Genomic DNA, 14816 nt, shown 5'->3' on the forward strand with positions numbered 1-14816 from the left:
GTTTTTTGGCACCAATGACCTTGAACGAGCACTGCCAATAGATGCAGATCAGATGTGCATGTGAATGGGGTCTTGTGAGGTTGTTCCACAGTGTAAGGTCTCTGTAGTAGATTTACCTTGACATTTGATCCTGCTACATTTCTTGAATTCTGCAGAGTTTCAGCTTGCTGATGACATTATGCTGTAAAAATATATTTTTAAACTCCTCCGAGGCAGCAAAGCAGACATGATAATGATGCTCCATGTTACTTCAGCGTTAAGACGATGTTTTCATGTTGCTATATGCAGAGCCCTATAGTGCTGCATGTTCTTCCCAAACAATTTTAAACTTGGTTTCATTAATACACTAAACATTTTCAGTTGTAACAGTGGTGTTTTGATGTGTCTAGGTGCTCTCTCCAACTTCAGGCCAGCAATCATGTTTTCTTCTTATCCGATGTTTTCTTCGTTTTTGCAGAGTGGGTGGCTTCCTCTGCCGTGTCTGATTTACTGATAATGAGCAGAGATGAAGTGATAATTGTTTTTTTAGTTAGTCACATGTGTGGTCGGTGTGCTTGTTCTTGTTGAAATGAATATGGTATGAACATTCATTTGGTAATACTGGTGATTAGAGACATTTCCAGAAATCATGTTTTGAGACAGCTTAAATTCACAATTATGTTCTGATTTCATGTAACATTTTAAGATTGGTGTATTTTGCCACCGCATGCAGAACAGAAATGGACTAGAACACATGTTTTTGTATATTTGATATTAATGAGCTTAGAAATTGTAAGCACGTCGTTAGAGGTACTTATTCAATAAAGTTGATTTAACAATTTGTCTGTGCATTTACAACATACCGCAGCACAAACAGATGTAGGTACACCTTCACTTCAGATGTAGGTACACCTTCTAAATCTGTATTTCTGAAACAGTTTCCTTTGACAGGAAACAAAAACCCACAAAAATTCAATTTTGGAACAATAGACACAGCATATGAGGCCCGTATCAAGAATCACATGACCTTTCTGTCATGTACAAATCATACTTGCATACATACACTTAAGTCATGAGACTACAGTATTCAAACCCCTTCACTTCTTGTACTTAAATGTTTTGGATATTGCAGTTTTTGTCCATAAAGCTACATTCAATAATCCATCATGGCCCAATTGTGGCAAGTTCAATTGATTGGACATTAAAGTTAAAAAGACCCACAGTTCACACTTCATGTCACTAAACAAGAGAAGCTTTTTCTAAAGCTTAAGATTGTTCACAGGAGCACAGTGGCCTCAATCATTTTAAGATGGAGAAAGTATGGAGCCATCAGGGTGGAGACCAAGAACTCATTGATCATCAAAGTTTAAGTTTTATATGCAGGTTGTTGAAATGTCTGCTTTCACTGTGAATAATGATCAAATAAATATAGTCTGGTCTCACCAACATTTATTTCTATGTCACCTTGATCTGAAGCGTAATATCTTGACAGTTTCCGCTGACAGGAAACGAAAACCCACAAAAGTCAAGAGCAGCAAAGGCAGACATGGAACATGCGACACGTCGATACTCAGATGTAGAAGTAGACCTGCGTTGAAGCTGTGAATATCCTGTTTCTCTGTGCCATGTTGCTGACTAGACTGATTGTTCTTCTCTTTCTGACTGGACACGTATTTGCCAAAGAACCACCTGGTAAGAACATTTGACATTAAACTTTTAGGCAGCTTATGATATTATAGTATCTGTTTTGGTCTTTTTAGATGTGTGAATGGTTATTCGGTTTACTTAAGGGCTTTTGTAAGATCTGATCATATTATCTTATGTTTGGCTTGTCATAATGTAGGACTGTTTTATATGCTAATTCGTTTTTATCTATACAATGCTTAGTATTCTATCATGAATTAACATTTTGAATCTTACATGGTTGATTTTAACTTTTTGTTTATTACCTTCTAAAAATAAATCCAAGAGCAGAAAGGGAGGAATTGTGGAAATGTGATTATGCCTTAATAAATAAATCATTGTAAATCTATATACAAAAATAAAACGTATTGAGAAAAAGGATTGAATCAGTTTAAAGAAGAACTTCACTTCCTCGAACATGCATGAATTCCCCTTGGCGTCATTTAGCTATTTCCTCATTCTGTGCGTGTGTGAGTGTGTCGGCCATTATTACTGTAGTACTATTGTTTCTGTAAGTTTTTACCCTACATGACCTTTGGTTTACAGTTTTCATGAAACTGGCCTGTTGATCTCAACCCTCTTGTGTCTCTGACAGATGTGGAGTGTTTGGTGGTGCATCTGAAATATGTTAACTGCAACTGGAATAAGCCGCGGATCCCAAATGTCAATTACACCTTCGCCAGCTGGTTCGTAATTTGGTGACAGTAGCCTTATCAAAACTACTTCAATAAAATCTTATCTTGAACTAAATGTGTTTGAATTTAAGAGAGGTGTTGGTAAGAAGAAGATCCTATCGATGACCATTGTAAAGAATCATAGACTGAAAAAAAGAAAATTGCTCACAACTTGAAAAGATTACTTTAATTGTTAAGACACAAATCATTTAAGTTCTTTTAAATTAAAGTTATCAATTGTCTTAACTTATTAACTCTAAGTTGAACAAACTTAATCTGTGTGTTACAAGTAAAGTCATTATTTTAAGTAGGTAAGCAATTTTCTTTATTTAGTGAAGGTGATCAGATAGACCTTCATGATGACCAGAATTGTTGTGATACATTGGCTGAATTAATATGAATAATTTATAATAGTGTAGTAGAAGCTTTTTGTCTTTTTGACAATTCATACACACAGTTATTGTCTGTAACTTTCTTTTTTTTTCTTGCCCCAAGGCTGAGTGGAAATCCTATTAAAATACTCCCAATATGAAACATTTCCACAGCATATTAACTGATTATTAAGTGATTCGGCGCTATTTACAGTTCATAGCGCTGTGGTTGTTGAACAGTGATTTCTACACAGGTTCCATCATGACAAGAAAGCCAGTGACTGCACCACCTATGTGTCAGAGAACAGCACTGTCACTGGATGTAGCCAACCCTATGACAACCTGATTTCCCAAAGGTTTTTGACATTTTACACCCTGCTGACACATGGCAACGAGACTTTTGAGAGGGATCATAACCTGAAACAGAGAGGTATGTTGATTAAGTGGGGTGCAACATCACGTTGTGAGATGTAATTAAAAAATCTATTTGGAACGAGAATTTTTTTTGACACCTTCTGGTGCTGCAGAGCTGTAACTTAAATCTATGATTTTTTTTCAGAGGAAAAAAAAACAACAATATTTTGACACCAAAACAGTCTGTAAATTATAACATGTCTGCCCTGTTCTATTGTTGTTACATTCAGTCCAGTTATATCCACCAAGCCACCTGACTGTCAAGAATGGATCTGACTTTAACCTGTGGTTTTACTGGAACCAGACTGCTTTAAATTGTGTGGAGAGTGAAGTTCGCTTCAGGACCAACAACAAGAAGTGGGATGTAAGTAAACTAAGGGCACAAAATGTCTCATCTTGTTTTTCATTCTTTTCTTTCTTTTACTTTTTTTTTTGTCTTGCCTTCCCACCTTTCTACTTCCTAAACAATACAAATTTATTTTCCACAGACGTCTCTTGTCTCTAATGGGAGGCAGAGTTACTGCATCAACTTGCCTTCCAGCAGTGCCCAGTATGAGCTGCAAGTGCGAAGCATGTTGGGGAGCAACTGCGGAGAGTCTTTATTCTGGAGTAACTGGAGTGAGCCTGCAGTCTGGGGAGCCAACAACAGCATAGGTAAAATGCCTTTAATCATCCACAACATTGAAACTCAAACCCAAAACTGGTCTTAGACTATGAATTGAGTAGATGTGTCAGGATTTTGCACAGATGTGAAACACATTGGTAAATAGGCATGAAATGAATAAGGAACTGACAATGATGTGTAGTGTTGATATGTTTTTGTTCCCAAACACAATTCAGGTTGGCAAATAAAGGCCAGAAATATAATTGAAGACCCAATAATAGTCATATTAGGTCATAAAAAGTATCCCATTAGTACATGATATATAGTGTATGATGGCCTGTATGAGCGATAGAGCAGTAAAAATCATACTTATTTCCATTCAAATCAGTACTGGGTTATTTGACCAAGCAAATTTATCATCCTCCACAAAGTTCTGTAACTTTTTTTCACCAAAGCACAAGTGGTAAAAACATCAAATGTGGCTCTAATGCTGCATCGATTGCTCTGCATGTCCTCAAAACACCAAAGGTACCAGATTTAAATGATTGCTAACTACTCCTTTCGCTACCCTTAACAGACGCCAATCGAATAAATGTTTCAGCGTCTGTGTGGACTCCATTTCTATATGTGGTGGGTGGTGTCACCCTCATCCTGCTGGTCATAATGTTGCTGTACCATGAAAGGTGGGTTGGCCCAAATGTCATGTGTAAATGGTGGCCTTGAAAGTGTTAGTAGGTTGTAGAGTAATGTAGTGTATCAATTGTTTCGTACACTAAAAAAGAAAATGACATACCAATTTTTAAAATTATTTCAATCTGTAACACAAGTGAATTATGTTTGTTCAACTTAAGGTTATTTATTGTTTTAGCTTGTTTTAGCGAGACAATGTTTTCTATCTCCTTCCAAAAATGTAAAATTTTGGAGAGATTAAATCAGCACCAGTGATGATTATTTATATGAAAAGTGATGTTATGAGCACAGGGGCATGCAGACGGAAAAATCAACCTCTTCCATTACCAACCCTCACTCAAACAAAGAGCTGAAGAGTTACTGTACAGGGAACAAACGTAATGTACAGATGAGCTGTTGTTGATTGATCACGTGAGAGTAAGACTGTGCTTACTTCCTATACAGGCTCCGAATCATCCCAATCCATCCCAAGCCGTCCCTGGTCCTTTCCGACATCGAGGTTAGTAACATCCTGCCTCTGTGCCCTCTCCCAAGACAAAAACCAAGGCAGTCATTAAAAGAAAGGAATTACGAGACTAAAAGTCTTCAGCCATGCCAGTGGCCATTGGAGACTTGCCATGTTCGACATCTTGGCTTGGCGGGTCAGCATGCTTAACATATGCAAAGCTGAGGCTTATGGAAATTTCATCGGTCAAACGGGACAAATTGATATTTTTGACTCAGGGATGGTGCTTGAAAAGTTAAGGGATCACCAAAGTAATAACTCAACCTTGGGGAGGACATGAATGTCTGCACCAAATGACATGGCAACCCTCCTGACAGTTTTTGATACATTTAATTAAAAACCAAACATGTAAACATCATAGAGGTGCTAGAGGAAAGGTCAGGAGACCCCCAAAGTTTTCATCTTCAATGGAAGACCATGAATGTCAAAATTTCATGGCATGGACCACAGAGGTGGACCTACTGAGCAACAAACGGACATAGCCACTGCTTGCACCACTAGTTGAAAACATAAACATTATAGACTTATAACATACCCTAAATATTTCATGGGTTGGGATCTGGACCAATATTACTCCAAATTTATATCAGCCGTGGTCATATTCTACTGGGTAGAAAAGCAATGTGTCCGAAATGTCATGTCAAGTGTCAACAAAACAAGTCCTACATTTTTTTTCTTCTTTCCTAAAGGATTGGCTTCAATTCTCCAAAGGCCTGAAAGGGAATTTTAAGGATAACTACAATGAGCACGCCTGTCCTGTCCGCGAGTACTGCCATGTCTCCCAGACCGACAGCGAGAGCTCTGATGGCTCCACCTTCTCTGTCACCACCGATCAAACCGACTTCTCCGTCTCCATGCCTGTGAGCAAATCAGAAGACCTGTCCACCTCCTTCTCCTCTTCCACCTCCGCCGTCTCAACTCAGGAGGAGCAGCAGATCGCTGTTTAAGAGGCCTCAGGGTTGGTCACAACTTTACAGTCAGGAAATTCTTATTCTGACAGAAACCAGTCTCCTGCAAGAGTGCAAGGATCTGAAAAAGAAAAAATGATGATTGATCTCATAGTTCCCCATGTAGGAACATCTTTCAGATATCATCTTGAAGCACTTAAAAGCGATCATTTAAATTAAAAGCAGATAGTGTTTAAAGATACCAACCACTGGATGCTGCAGTTACACATAAAAGAAAAATAACAAATCTAAATCTCCTTAAAATGCCGGATTTTATTAGTTTATTTTATATTAATCAAAGGTTTATTATGAGATGTTGGTTGTGTGCTGACTGAAAATAAAGATTTACGTGAGGAGAGTTCAAATCACTTGCATGGAACTGTTTTGCAGACAGTTGAAGATATTTACTCATGCACTGTAAATAAAGGAATATAATGTAATACAAATAACCATTTAAGGTATAGATTTAGGTGCTTATGAAGAAAATAACAGCCTGTCCAACATGTTTCATATAAACTGCTATCAGTCCAAAACCCCGCTTCACTATATGTTGATAACAGAGAATGTAACTTCAGCAAAAGAGACGCAGGCTTGAGGAGAAGACATATTAAAACTTCTCTCTGAAAATCAATATGAGAAAAGCAGCACTTATCATGTTATGAAATAAATAAACCACTGAACTCATTCCTTCATTGTTACGTCAGTCAGGTAATCTTTCTTTGTAAGCAACTTTGAAGTTCTTCTCCCGAAATTGAATTTGATGCGTTTTGATATATGTAGTGATATATGTGTAGTTTTCATATGTTTAGCTGTTTGTATGACATTAGCATCAAAATGTATAACCAGCTATACAGTATAGACCCTTTTTTTAAATCTCGTATGTGACCTTGAATCTCACTGAGCTTGAGACTGTACGAGGGCAATTCACTCGCAAAATTGTTTGCTCAAGACACTTTTCTTTGTTCTGTTAATTTCATGCCAAGTTGGATCATGACAAAATATGATATTCAAAATATTTTTGACAAAATACCTGGTTGTGGTACTGGTAATATCGGTAATGTTGGTTCGTGTTAGGTGTGTGCAGTGAACGGTGAACAAATAAATAATAAAACTAGATTTAAAAAATACACAGAGTAGGAAAAAAACATTTACTATTAATTCACTTAGCAAGTCGAATTAGCAATACTTTCTAACAAGGCACCTCATAAAGGGTTTCTAAATAAATTATTGGATGTGTTAATATTTAGAGATAATTTACTAATTGTTCCAAAAAAAACCCTATGATGTTTGAAAGTCTATATAAACACTTTGGCTGGTGTTTATTTTTTCCAAATTGTTTTGCTTTATGAACATTTATATCTGCAGACAAAGTGAGTGATCAATATTTTAGAAAACATGGCAACCCAAAACCATACCTTCTTAGGCTACCAACAACAGCTCTATAGCGCATTATTATGCATTAATGAAGTGTATAAAGGTGCCTCATTAGAAAGTGACACCACGTTGCAATATCCAGAGGATCACGTTGACATCACCAATACATCCCATTCCTTAAGCCTATCATGCTCCTGTAACTTTGAATGTTATCTCTCAAAAAATGTAATGTTCTTTTTAAGAATTATTTGATTGGATGTTGTTGCTGTTGCAAGCCACTTGTGTTTGTATTGTTTATTTACTGACATATTCCTGCGTGTATTTTCCTCGCGTGCTTTTTTCTTAAATAAATATACCTGTGTATTTCCATCAAAAGGCTTATGTCCTATAGTGGCTTTCTATTTAGTCACTATACATCGCTGCATGTCGGTGAAACCTTTAATGACGTGTACCTTCGCAATCCATATGGCTGTGACGAGAATAACGTTTACCACGTATTGCGTTTCTTTGATTTATTTAAACGCCAACATAATAGATCCAGGTCCATACAAATGTGATTGTTCTTGAAGCAATATCCTGCAGCATTCAAACATAGTGACACGAAGTGACAAGGTCCAAAAACTGTAGGCATCCCAGCATGCCACAAACACCACTGTGTCACCCCACCTGGCTTTATGCTCAATTGTATCTCCCGTACACACAGAGCATAACACAAAGAAAAACAAAAAATTGATCTTACATGTGCCATGAAATGAAGACCTGCAACGATTTCATTTTTAATTCAGTCTGCCCCCGGTGCAGGCAGTTACCTCTGTGTCCGCTAGAGGGCGTGCGGAGTGTCCCGCACAGCACGGAACTGAGTCAACGTATTTCATTTTTTTTCAGATTCCAGAAGCAGGGCAGGGCGCAGGGCGGCTGGCCCCCGCAACAAGACACACACGAGTCAGCTACTTCCCTAGCCGCAACCGGGTCGGCTATCGCAAGCGATCGATGCCTTCAGATGAGATATAAGATTCCGCCGTGCATTTAGTTGGTTTGACGCTAATTCGCCGCCGGTCGTCCAGAGATTACAACCTGACAAAATGACAGACGCTGCGGTGGCCGACACTCGCCGGTTGAATTCCAAGCCCCAGGACCTGATGGATGCCTACGGCCCCCCCAGCAATTTTCTGGAAATAGACGTCTTTGACCCACAAATCGTCGGAGTTGGACGGAACCGTTACACAACTTACGAAGTTCGCATGAAGGTACGTGTTGGGCACCGCACCGCCCCTGCACCGTGTTGCAGCAGCATTCGCGTTTTTTTCTTCGCCAGGCTAACTGGCAATCGCAGGGTTAGGGTTAGCGTGTTTTATCCACCGTGCTGATGTCAACACACGGACCGGGCTGTGACGCCTGACGTCGGGCGGGCGGGGGGAGGGGGTTCTGCGTGGCGCGCCAGTAAAACGCGAGGAGCGGGGATTCTCTGCGGCCTACCTTGTGGAGACGGGGGGGTGGCTTGACGTAGCGTTAGCATGTGGAAGTTTCCTGAACGTCTTCCAGGAAGCAGATTTACAGTGGAGAGTTAACCTGATACACACGTTGTTGTTTTCTAACTCGACTGCTATGATCAGAGAAACTAAATGAGAAAGTACGACGTTGAGTTCGATAAAACCGTGAAGCTAACCGCTACATGTATTTACACAGCTAGCAAAAACAACGACCACATACAGCGTCGTCAGCCTGTGTAGATGCAAGGAATTATACATTTTCCATAACGTTAAGCGGTGGCAGACATTACTACCAACTGAATGGTGTCTGTGGTGTTATTGGAACGGGAGAAAAGTTAGCAAGTTGAATTTCAACTGTTATTTACATTAATAGGCACACAGATGGTAACAGTCGTGCAGTGTTTCCCCTACCATTGAATTGGGGGCGCCCCGCCCCCCAACGGGGGCCCCGCCCTCTCCTGTAAAGTCCAATTAATTTCAATTATCATTTATTTATTTATGAAGGAATGAATGAATGAATGTCACTTCCCCTATACACCTTATTCCTCATTACTGTATAAAAGTGTATAAAAATTTGTGAAACCAAACCCCCCCCCCTCAAACCAGTACACCTAGGGGAAGCACTGGTCGTGGTTGTAGTAAGAGCTTCCCCGTCCAGTAGACTAGGCAGCTAAACGTGTAAAAAGTGCGTAATTAATAAACTCACTGACCGAGCAAACTTCAAGTGTTTTCGGGATGCGGATGCTGGGAACTGTAATTGCTTAATTGCATCATTACTAGACGTGTCTTGACTTACACTCTCACATTTTCTGTGTTTGACTGTCGTCTCCTGGGAGAGTTCGCCCTTGGTTAATGTAAACCAGTTCCTGTTTTTGGTCTCTTGAATTGCTTTGTTTTTCCTGAACACAACCATATTGACTCAAAGTCAATCTTGAACAAAATCCAGACCGTTGTAGTGAACAGACACCGACCTTCAAGCAGACAAGACGGTCTACATGCCAAAGGATCCCCCACAGTAGCCACTGAATCACTGACAGATATAATTAGTTCGTCAATTAGATATATTACTATCAGTCAGACACTTTTAAATCCTATTGGGGGGGAGAAGTCAGAATTTGCCTCTTTATTCAAACTGCACACATTTCAGCTTTCTGCGATAAAGGTTCACAAATAAACACCTGAAACAAAAAGGTTAAATTCATAGATTTATTTTAATGCTCAGTCAGTTGAACCATTTATTTATGATTTTTACATTGTAGCCAGATAGAACTAGTGTCAAAGCAATTAAACCATTAAATTACCAGGCATAATTTAAATCCTATAGTCAAAAAAAACAACACCACACCATTTGCTGCATTTCTCACATAATATATCTTTGGGATTTGAATTGTTGGAAGGACACAGGGAATCAGCTGATTACTCATTGGGGAAATTGTGATTTCACACTTTTTGATGAGTGTGATGATTTAGTCAAATGACTTTTCTTAAGAAATATTTGTCATTTTATCTTTCTAGGCACTTTCACAAAACCTTCTGCACTGTCACTAAATCTGCCAATTGTTCAGCAATCCCAAAATTTTTGTTCAGATGAAATTAATGAATTCAGTATAAAGAGGGCTGTTTTTTCTTCTTCTACTTCTTTGTGTAGACAAACCTTCCCATTTTCAAACTGAAGGATTCCTGTGTGAGAAGAAGATACAGTGACTTTGAGTGGTTAAAGAATGAGCTGGAAAGAGACAGTAAGGTGAGTGAGCAACAACGGCATGCTGAGAGCAAATAATTAAAGCAGGCTTGCATTTGTCTGTTAACAATGATCTAATGAGCAATAATGTTAGAGTTACAGGTGCAAAGAAGATATAATCCTTACATAGTTTCTCATGTGTTAGGATTAGGGTTACATTGCTGATTTCATCTACTTCGTTGATATAGAAAATGATATGTAAGTTTTGTGGTGACCTTGATTAATTACACTGCCGTTGAACTGGGGCTCAATGTAGCCAATGGGAATTGTCAGATTGTAGTAGATATATTTTTTTGTATTGACCTCTCGACAACTTCAGATTGTAGTACCACCTCTGCCGGGCAAAGCCCTGAAGAGACAGTTGCCATTCCGCGGAGACGAGGGCCTTTTTGAGGAGTCCTTCATCGAGGAGCGGCGATCGGGCCTGGAGCAGTTCATCAACAGGTCAGCCAGTTCAAATATGTTGTGATTTTAGGTCTAAAACATTAAACAAACAGATCTGTCACATAAAATGTGTCAAAGTAGAAAATATGACAATAACAGTTTTGTGTTATTCTATGACTGAGTTTGGCGCGATCATGGTTAGATCTAGCATAGAATGTTTTAAAGCTCTTATTGTTTTCACTGCATGTTTCATTTTCACAAAATGTTGTTGGAATGTCACATATTCAGTATGAGTCAGACATCGCAAAAAAAAGATGAAAAAAAGAGTATAGCCCTACCCAAGGCTTAATCTAATTTGTGTCTGGAAAGGCAGCACCACGGCAACTAACTAATCCACAATTGCATTTCGCCAACCTCCACAAAAAGCAGTGAGTGAATTGTGTGTCGTCTTGTGTGTGTCTGTAGAATTGCAGGTCACCCCTTGGCCCAGAACGAGCGCTGTCTTCACATGTTTCTGCAAGAGGAAGGCATTGACCGTAACTACATTCCTGGAAAAGTATGACTCTAGGGTTTACCGGGGGATGTGGGCATGTGGGGGTTAAACTCTGGGTTGTAGAATGGACTCACTTGCCTCTCTCTCTCTCTCTCTCTCTCGCTCTCTCGCTCTCTCTGTATACCATCTTAAAGTCAATTTCATTTTATCTTGGAGTTAAGAGTATGCTCTCCTTCTATACATCAGAATAATGTTGGTCATGTCTCAGACAACTCTGTGATTCATCTTCTCCCTCATACATTTATTTCATAACTGTCCAATGAGGAAAGCACTCGTCGATAGACGTGATTGTATCGTGAGGATTTGGCTCTTAAATGCAAATTTTCAGGAATAGAAAATAATGTTCACTACATTTGGTCTTTCCCTGATGGGTGTCATATATTCATCATTGTTATATAATGTGAAGTATAATAATGTTGAAATGTGTGTGTTGACACTAATGTGTACCATAGGGATGCACGCTGACTGTATATGAGATTCTGATCCTGTTGTGTTCTTTGTTTTTGTTGTTGTTTTTTTAGGTATGAATGAAGTAAGTTTGCTTTATTTTATCTCGTCTCTAAGAGCTATCAGGGAGTTAAAGGTGGTTGCATGGGCACTGTAAAGACCAAAGGCGATAGTTCACAAATACTTGATTAAAAGAATGCTAGTATAAATATATAAATCAAAAATCATAACTTTTGTAAATATGCAACACATAGTCCCCTGGTTGTCACACAGTAACAACCACTTATTATCCAAAAATATTGTTGGAGTCATCATGGTGTGTTGCCAGGATGGAACATTCTGCAAGCCAGTTTTGCACAAGCTTTTATGAAGCATTTTAATGAAGTAGTTTAATGTAAAATCTCATATGCAGTTTTTTTTATATGGAGTTAATCAGGTGTTCTTCAGAAAACTGGCTTGCAGAAGTTTTCTCAGTCCAGCGGCATCAAACCAGTGTAAACGACAAACCACCACTAGTGTTTGAGTTATGTGAACTACTACTAGTGATGAAGTAATGTACAGCACCCGTGACTAGAGCCCTTTTTAATGAAACTTTTCTGGCCAAACTAATTCTGATACACTCATTATCAACCGCACTAATCATTGAACGCATGGCAAACCTGCATGCTTTCTCTGCAATATATGTGTGTGTTAGTCTCGTCCGACAAATGATCTCACATCGCGTCTGATCACCATCATGTCTTTTTGCTTTATTTCCCAAAATTCTGTATTTTTTTCCTTCAAATTTTGAGAAGTCTGTCTGAAGCCAAATCAGTATTTTCTACCATGAAGTAAATATTGATGCGTCCTGCATTTTTATGCTTGAGTTGAGTCTACCAATGTAGCACTTGCCTACACTACATTAGAGAAGTTCACGTCTAATGAACTACATCAGTTGAATTTAATATCTATACATAAAGCAGCATTAAAAAAACCTGCTTTTTCCACCTACAATGTATTGGTGACTTGCAGGTCTTAAAACACTGAGAATGAATATTGTTTATTGGCTAAACAAAACACATGAATGTGATTTAACACATAAATGACGCGAACATCTGCATTGCATGACGCTTATTGGTGACATTTGATGCACTGACTGCAACTCCTCGGCTCAGGATCTTGTTCAGTTCTGACACCATTACAAAAGGCATGTAGGCCTGTGTAATGTACTGTGTTTAGCTCGTATCAGAGCTGCCGTCAAACTTTCCTTTCTTTAAAAAAAAAAAGTTAAATGTTGTCAATCTGAATACAATACAGTTCTGTTTAAGAAGATTTTTTAACAACAAAGAGCAGGAGTCGGCACGTCCGTGTTTATTCTGGGAATTAATGACATTCTTAAAATATGTCTTCGTACCGCTGGATGAGTGTACAACAACCAAAGTCCTAAAGAAAGACTGTCTTGTCTTCATACTTTGTTTTCCATGGTGGAAAACAAGGATACATGTAGAACTAGTATTGTGACTGTAGAGTGTATGTGTTTGTAGACTACAAGGCCCAAGCAACTGCCTCATTTAACAAGACATGCATGATATTTATGTGTTTATATGCACCGGATTGAAATACACATAGAAAGTATGCACTTGCACAAAACCTGAATGTCAATTCTCGTACTGTGATATTCTCTGTGAATCATAATATTGACATGACAATCATCACTAGATTGTTTTCAAAGAGCATTTACTCAGTTCCACTTTTAGCCTGAACTTGTCTGAATATTATTTCTCATGTTTACTGTCTTTCTCTCTCTCTCTCTCTCTCTTTCTTTGTTGCAAAGACAACACAGACTGCTGCACCTGCCCCGTGTACATTTATTTCTACGTCACGTCATTCTAAACCTGGTGGAAACGTCAGAACTGATCAGTGTCAACGATTTAGGGCAAACACAACTCTTGCTCCAGGACAAAACTAAGAGATCCATTGTATAAAAAAACGTTTGATGTTTGTGTCTTTATTCAGCCATTCCACATATTATATGTACATTACTTTTCATTCAGTAATCAGTGAAAAAGAAACTGTTTTTTTTTTCTCATAGCTAGATTTTCTTTTCTCTTTTTCTTTTTTACACTGATGGTTATATTTTCTGAATGTTTTTCTTTTCTCTTTTTCAATTGAGTTGATCGAGTTAAAAAACAAATTTCCTGCTTCAATTAGTTTTCTTTTGCGAGCAGATGTGATCTTGATGAAAACCTCCCAAAGTTGAGCAACATGTAGCATCATGAAGAAGACAGCCGCACGTCATTCCAGTCAGTATACTTTCTCCTGAGCTTTAGGTTATGGACGAGCTCTTCAGTCAGGGTCGTTTTACAATTAACCATTTTAACTCTGCTGTATTAGTTCCGTCATCCTGCCTCTACGTTTCGGCTGTGTGTTGTCTAATCGGCTATTGGGAATGTTAAGTTGGGTAAAACAACCATATCTAAGCACTGTGACAAGAGGTTCATTATATGAACAATATTCCATTGTTTAAAGGCGTAATCAGCATCTGGTTCACTGATCTACAACAAGGAGAATTCTGCGCTCATTTCCAGACGTTTTATTCCTTTTATCAATATTATTGTTAAGTGTATTAATACATGTTACCATTGCAGTTCCGCTCTGGGTGACGAGGAACTTTCTTGTTGCTCTTGTCCTCCAATTAAATTTCCTGCTGCCTGCTGTGTCGTGTCTGCATGTCTCTGTACAGTTTAAAGTGGAGAGAAAAATAACAGCAGTGGAATCGGTGGTTAGCAGCGGATCAGAGAGAGTCATGGGAGCTGGATGAGTGGCTGCAGATTGACAGGCGACCTAATTTAACAATGACATAAAAAGAACATGAAGGTAAAAATATAAAAAATGTTATTACAGTTTAGAAGAGTAAAACTAGAGTTTTTATTCAGGGACTGAATGAAAATTACTGGTGTAAAAAAGCTCAATTTTTGGAA

The 14816-nt window shown here is 38.6% G+C and overlaps 2 protein-coding genes across 3 annotated transcripts; both read left to right on the forward strand.

Annotated features, from left to right (window-relative positions):
* Positions 1–1512: 1512 nt before the first annotated feature.
* Positions 1513–7616, forward strand: LOC118301277 (cytokine receptor common subunit gamma). The gene is made up of 8 exons (XM_035626616.2): positions 1513–1671; positions 2258–2348; positions 2962–3137; positions 3352–3485; positions 3610–3775; positions 4303–4408; positions 4860–4914; positions 5610–7616. Exons 1-8 carry the CDS (start codon positions 1605–1607, stop codon positions 5865–5867), a joined length of 1053 nt encoding a protein of 350 aa, XP_035482509.1. The 5' UTR covers positions 1513–1604; the 3' UTR covers positions 5868–7616.
* A 497-nt stretch (positions 7617–8113) lies between these two features.
* snx12 (sorting nexin 12) lies at positions 8114–14552 on the forward strand. Of its 2 annotated transcripts, XM_035626622.2 has the most exons (6): positions 8115–8488; positions 10380–10475; positions 10792–10916; positions 11322–11412; positions 11931–11941; positions 13670–13811. In XM_035626622.2, the coding sequence occupies exons 1-5, from the start codon at positions 8324–8326 to the stop codon at positions 11934–11936; spliced, it is 483 nt and encodes a 160-aa protein (XP_035482515.1). In that variant the 5' UTR covers positions 8115–8323; the 3' UTR covers positions 11937–11941; positions 13670–13811. The 2 variants fall into 2 exon arrangements, with proteins under 2 accessions (XP_035482514.1, XP_035482515.1); XM_035626621.2 differs by lacking the exon at positions 11931–11941 and having other exon boundaries at positions 8114–8488; positions 13670–14552.
* Positions 14553–14816: the final 264 nt, after the last annotated feature.

This window comes from Scophthalmus maximus, chromosome 2, assembly GCF_022379125.1.
Source record: "Scophthalmus maximus strain ysfricsl-2021 chromosome 2, ASM2237912v1, whole genome shotgun sequence".
In the NCBI taxonomy this organism is placed as follows: Eukaryota; Metazoa; Chordata; class Actinopteri; order Pleuronectiformes; family Scophthalmidae; genus Scophthalmus; species Scophthalmus maximus.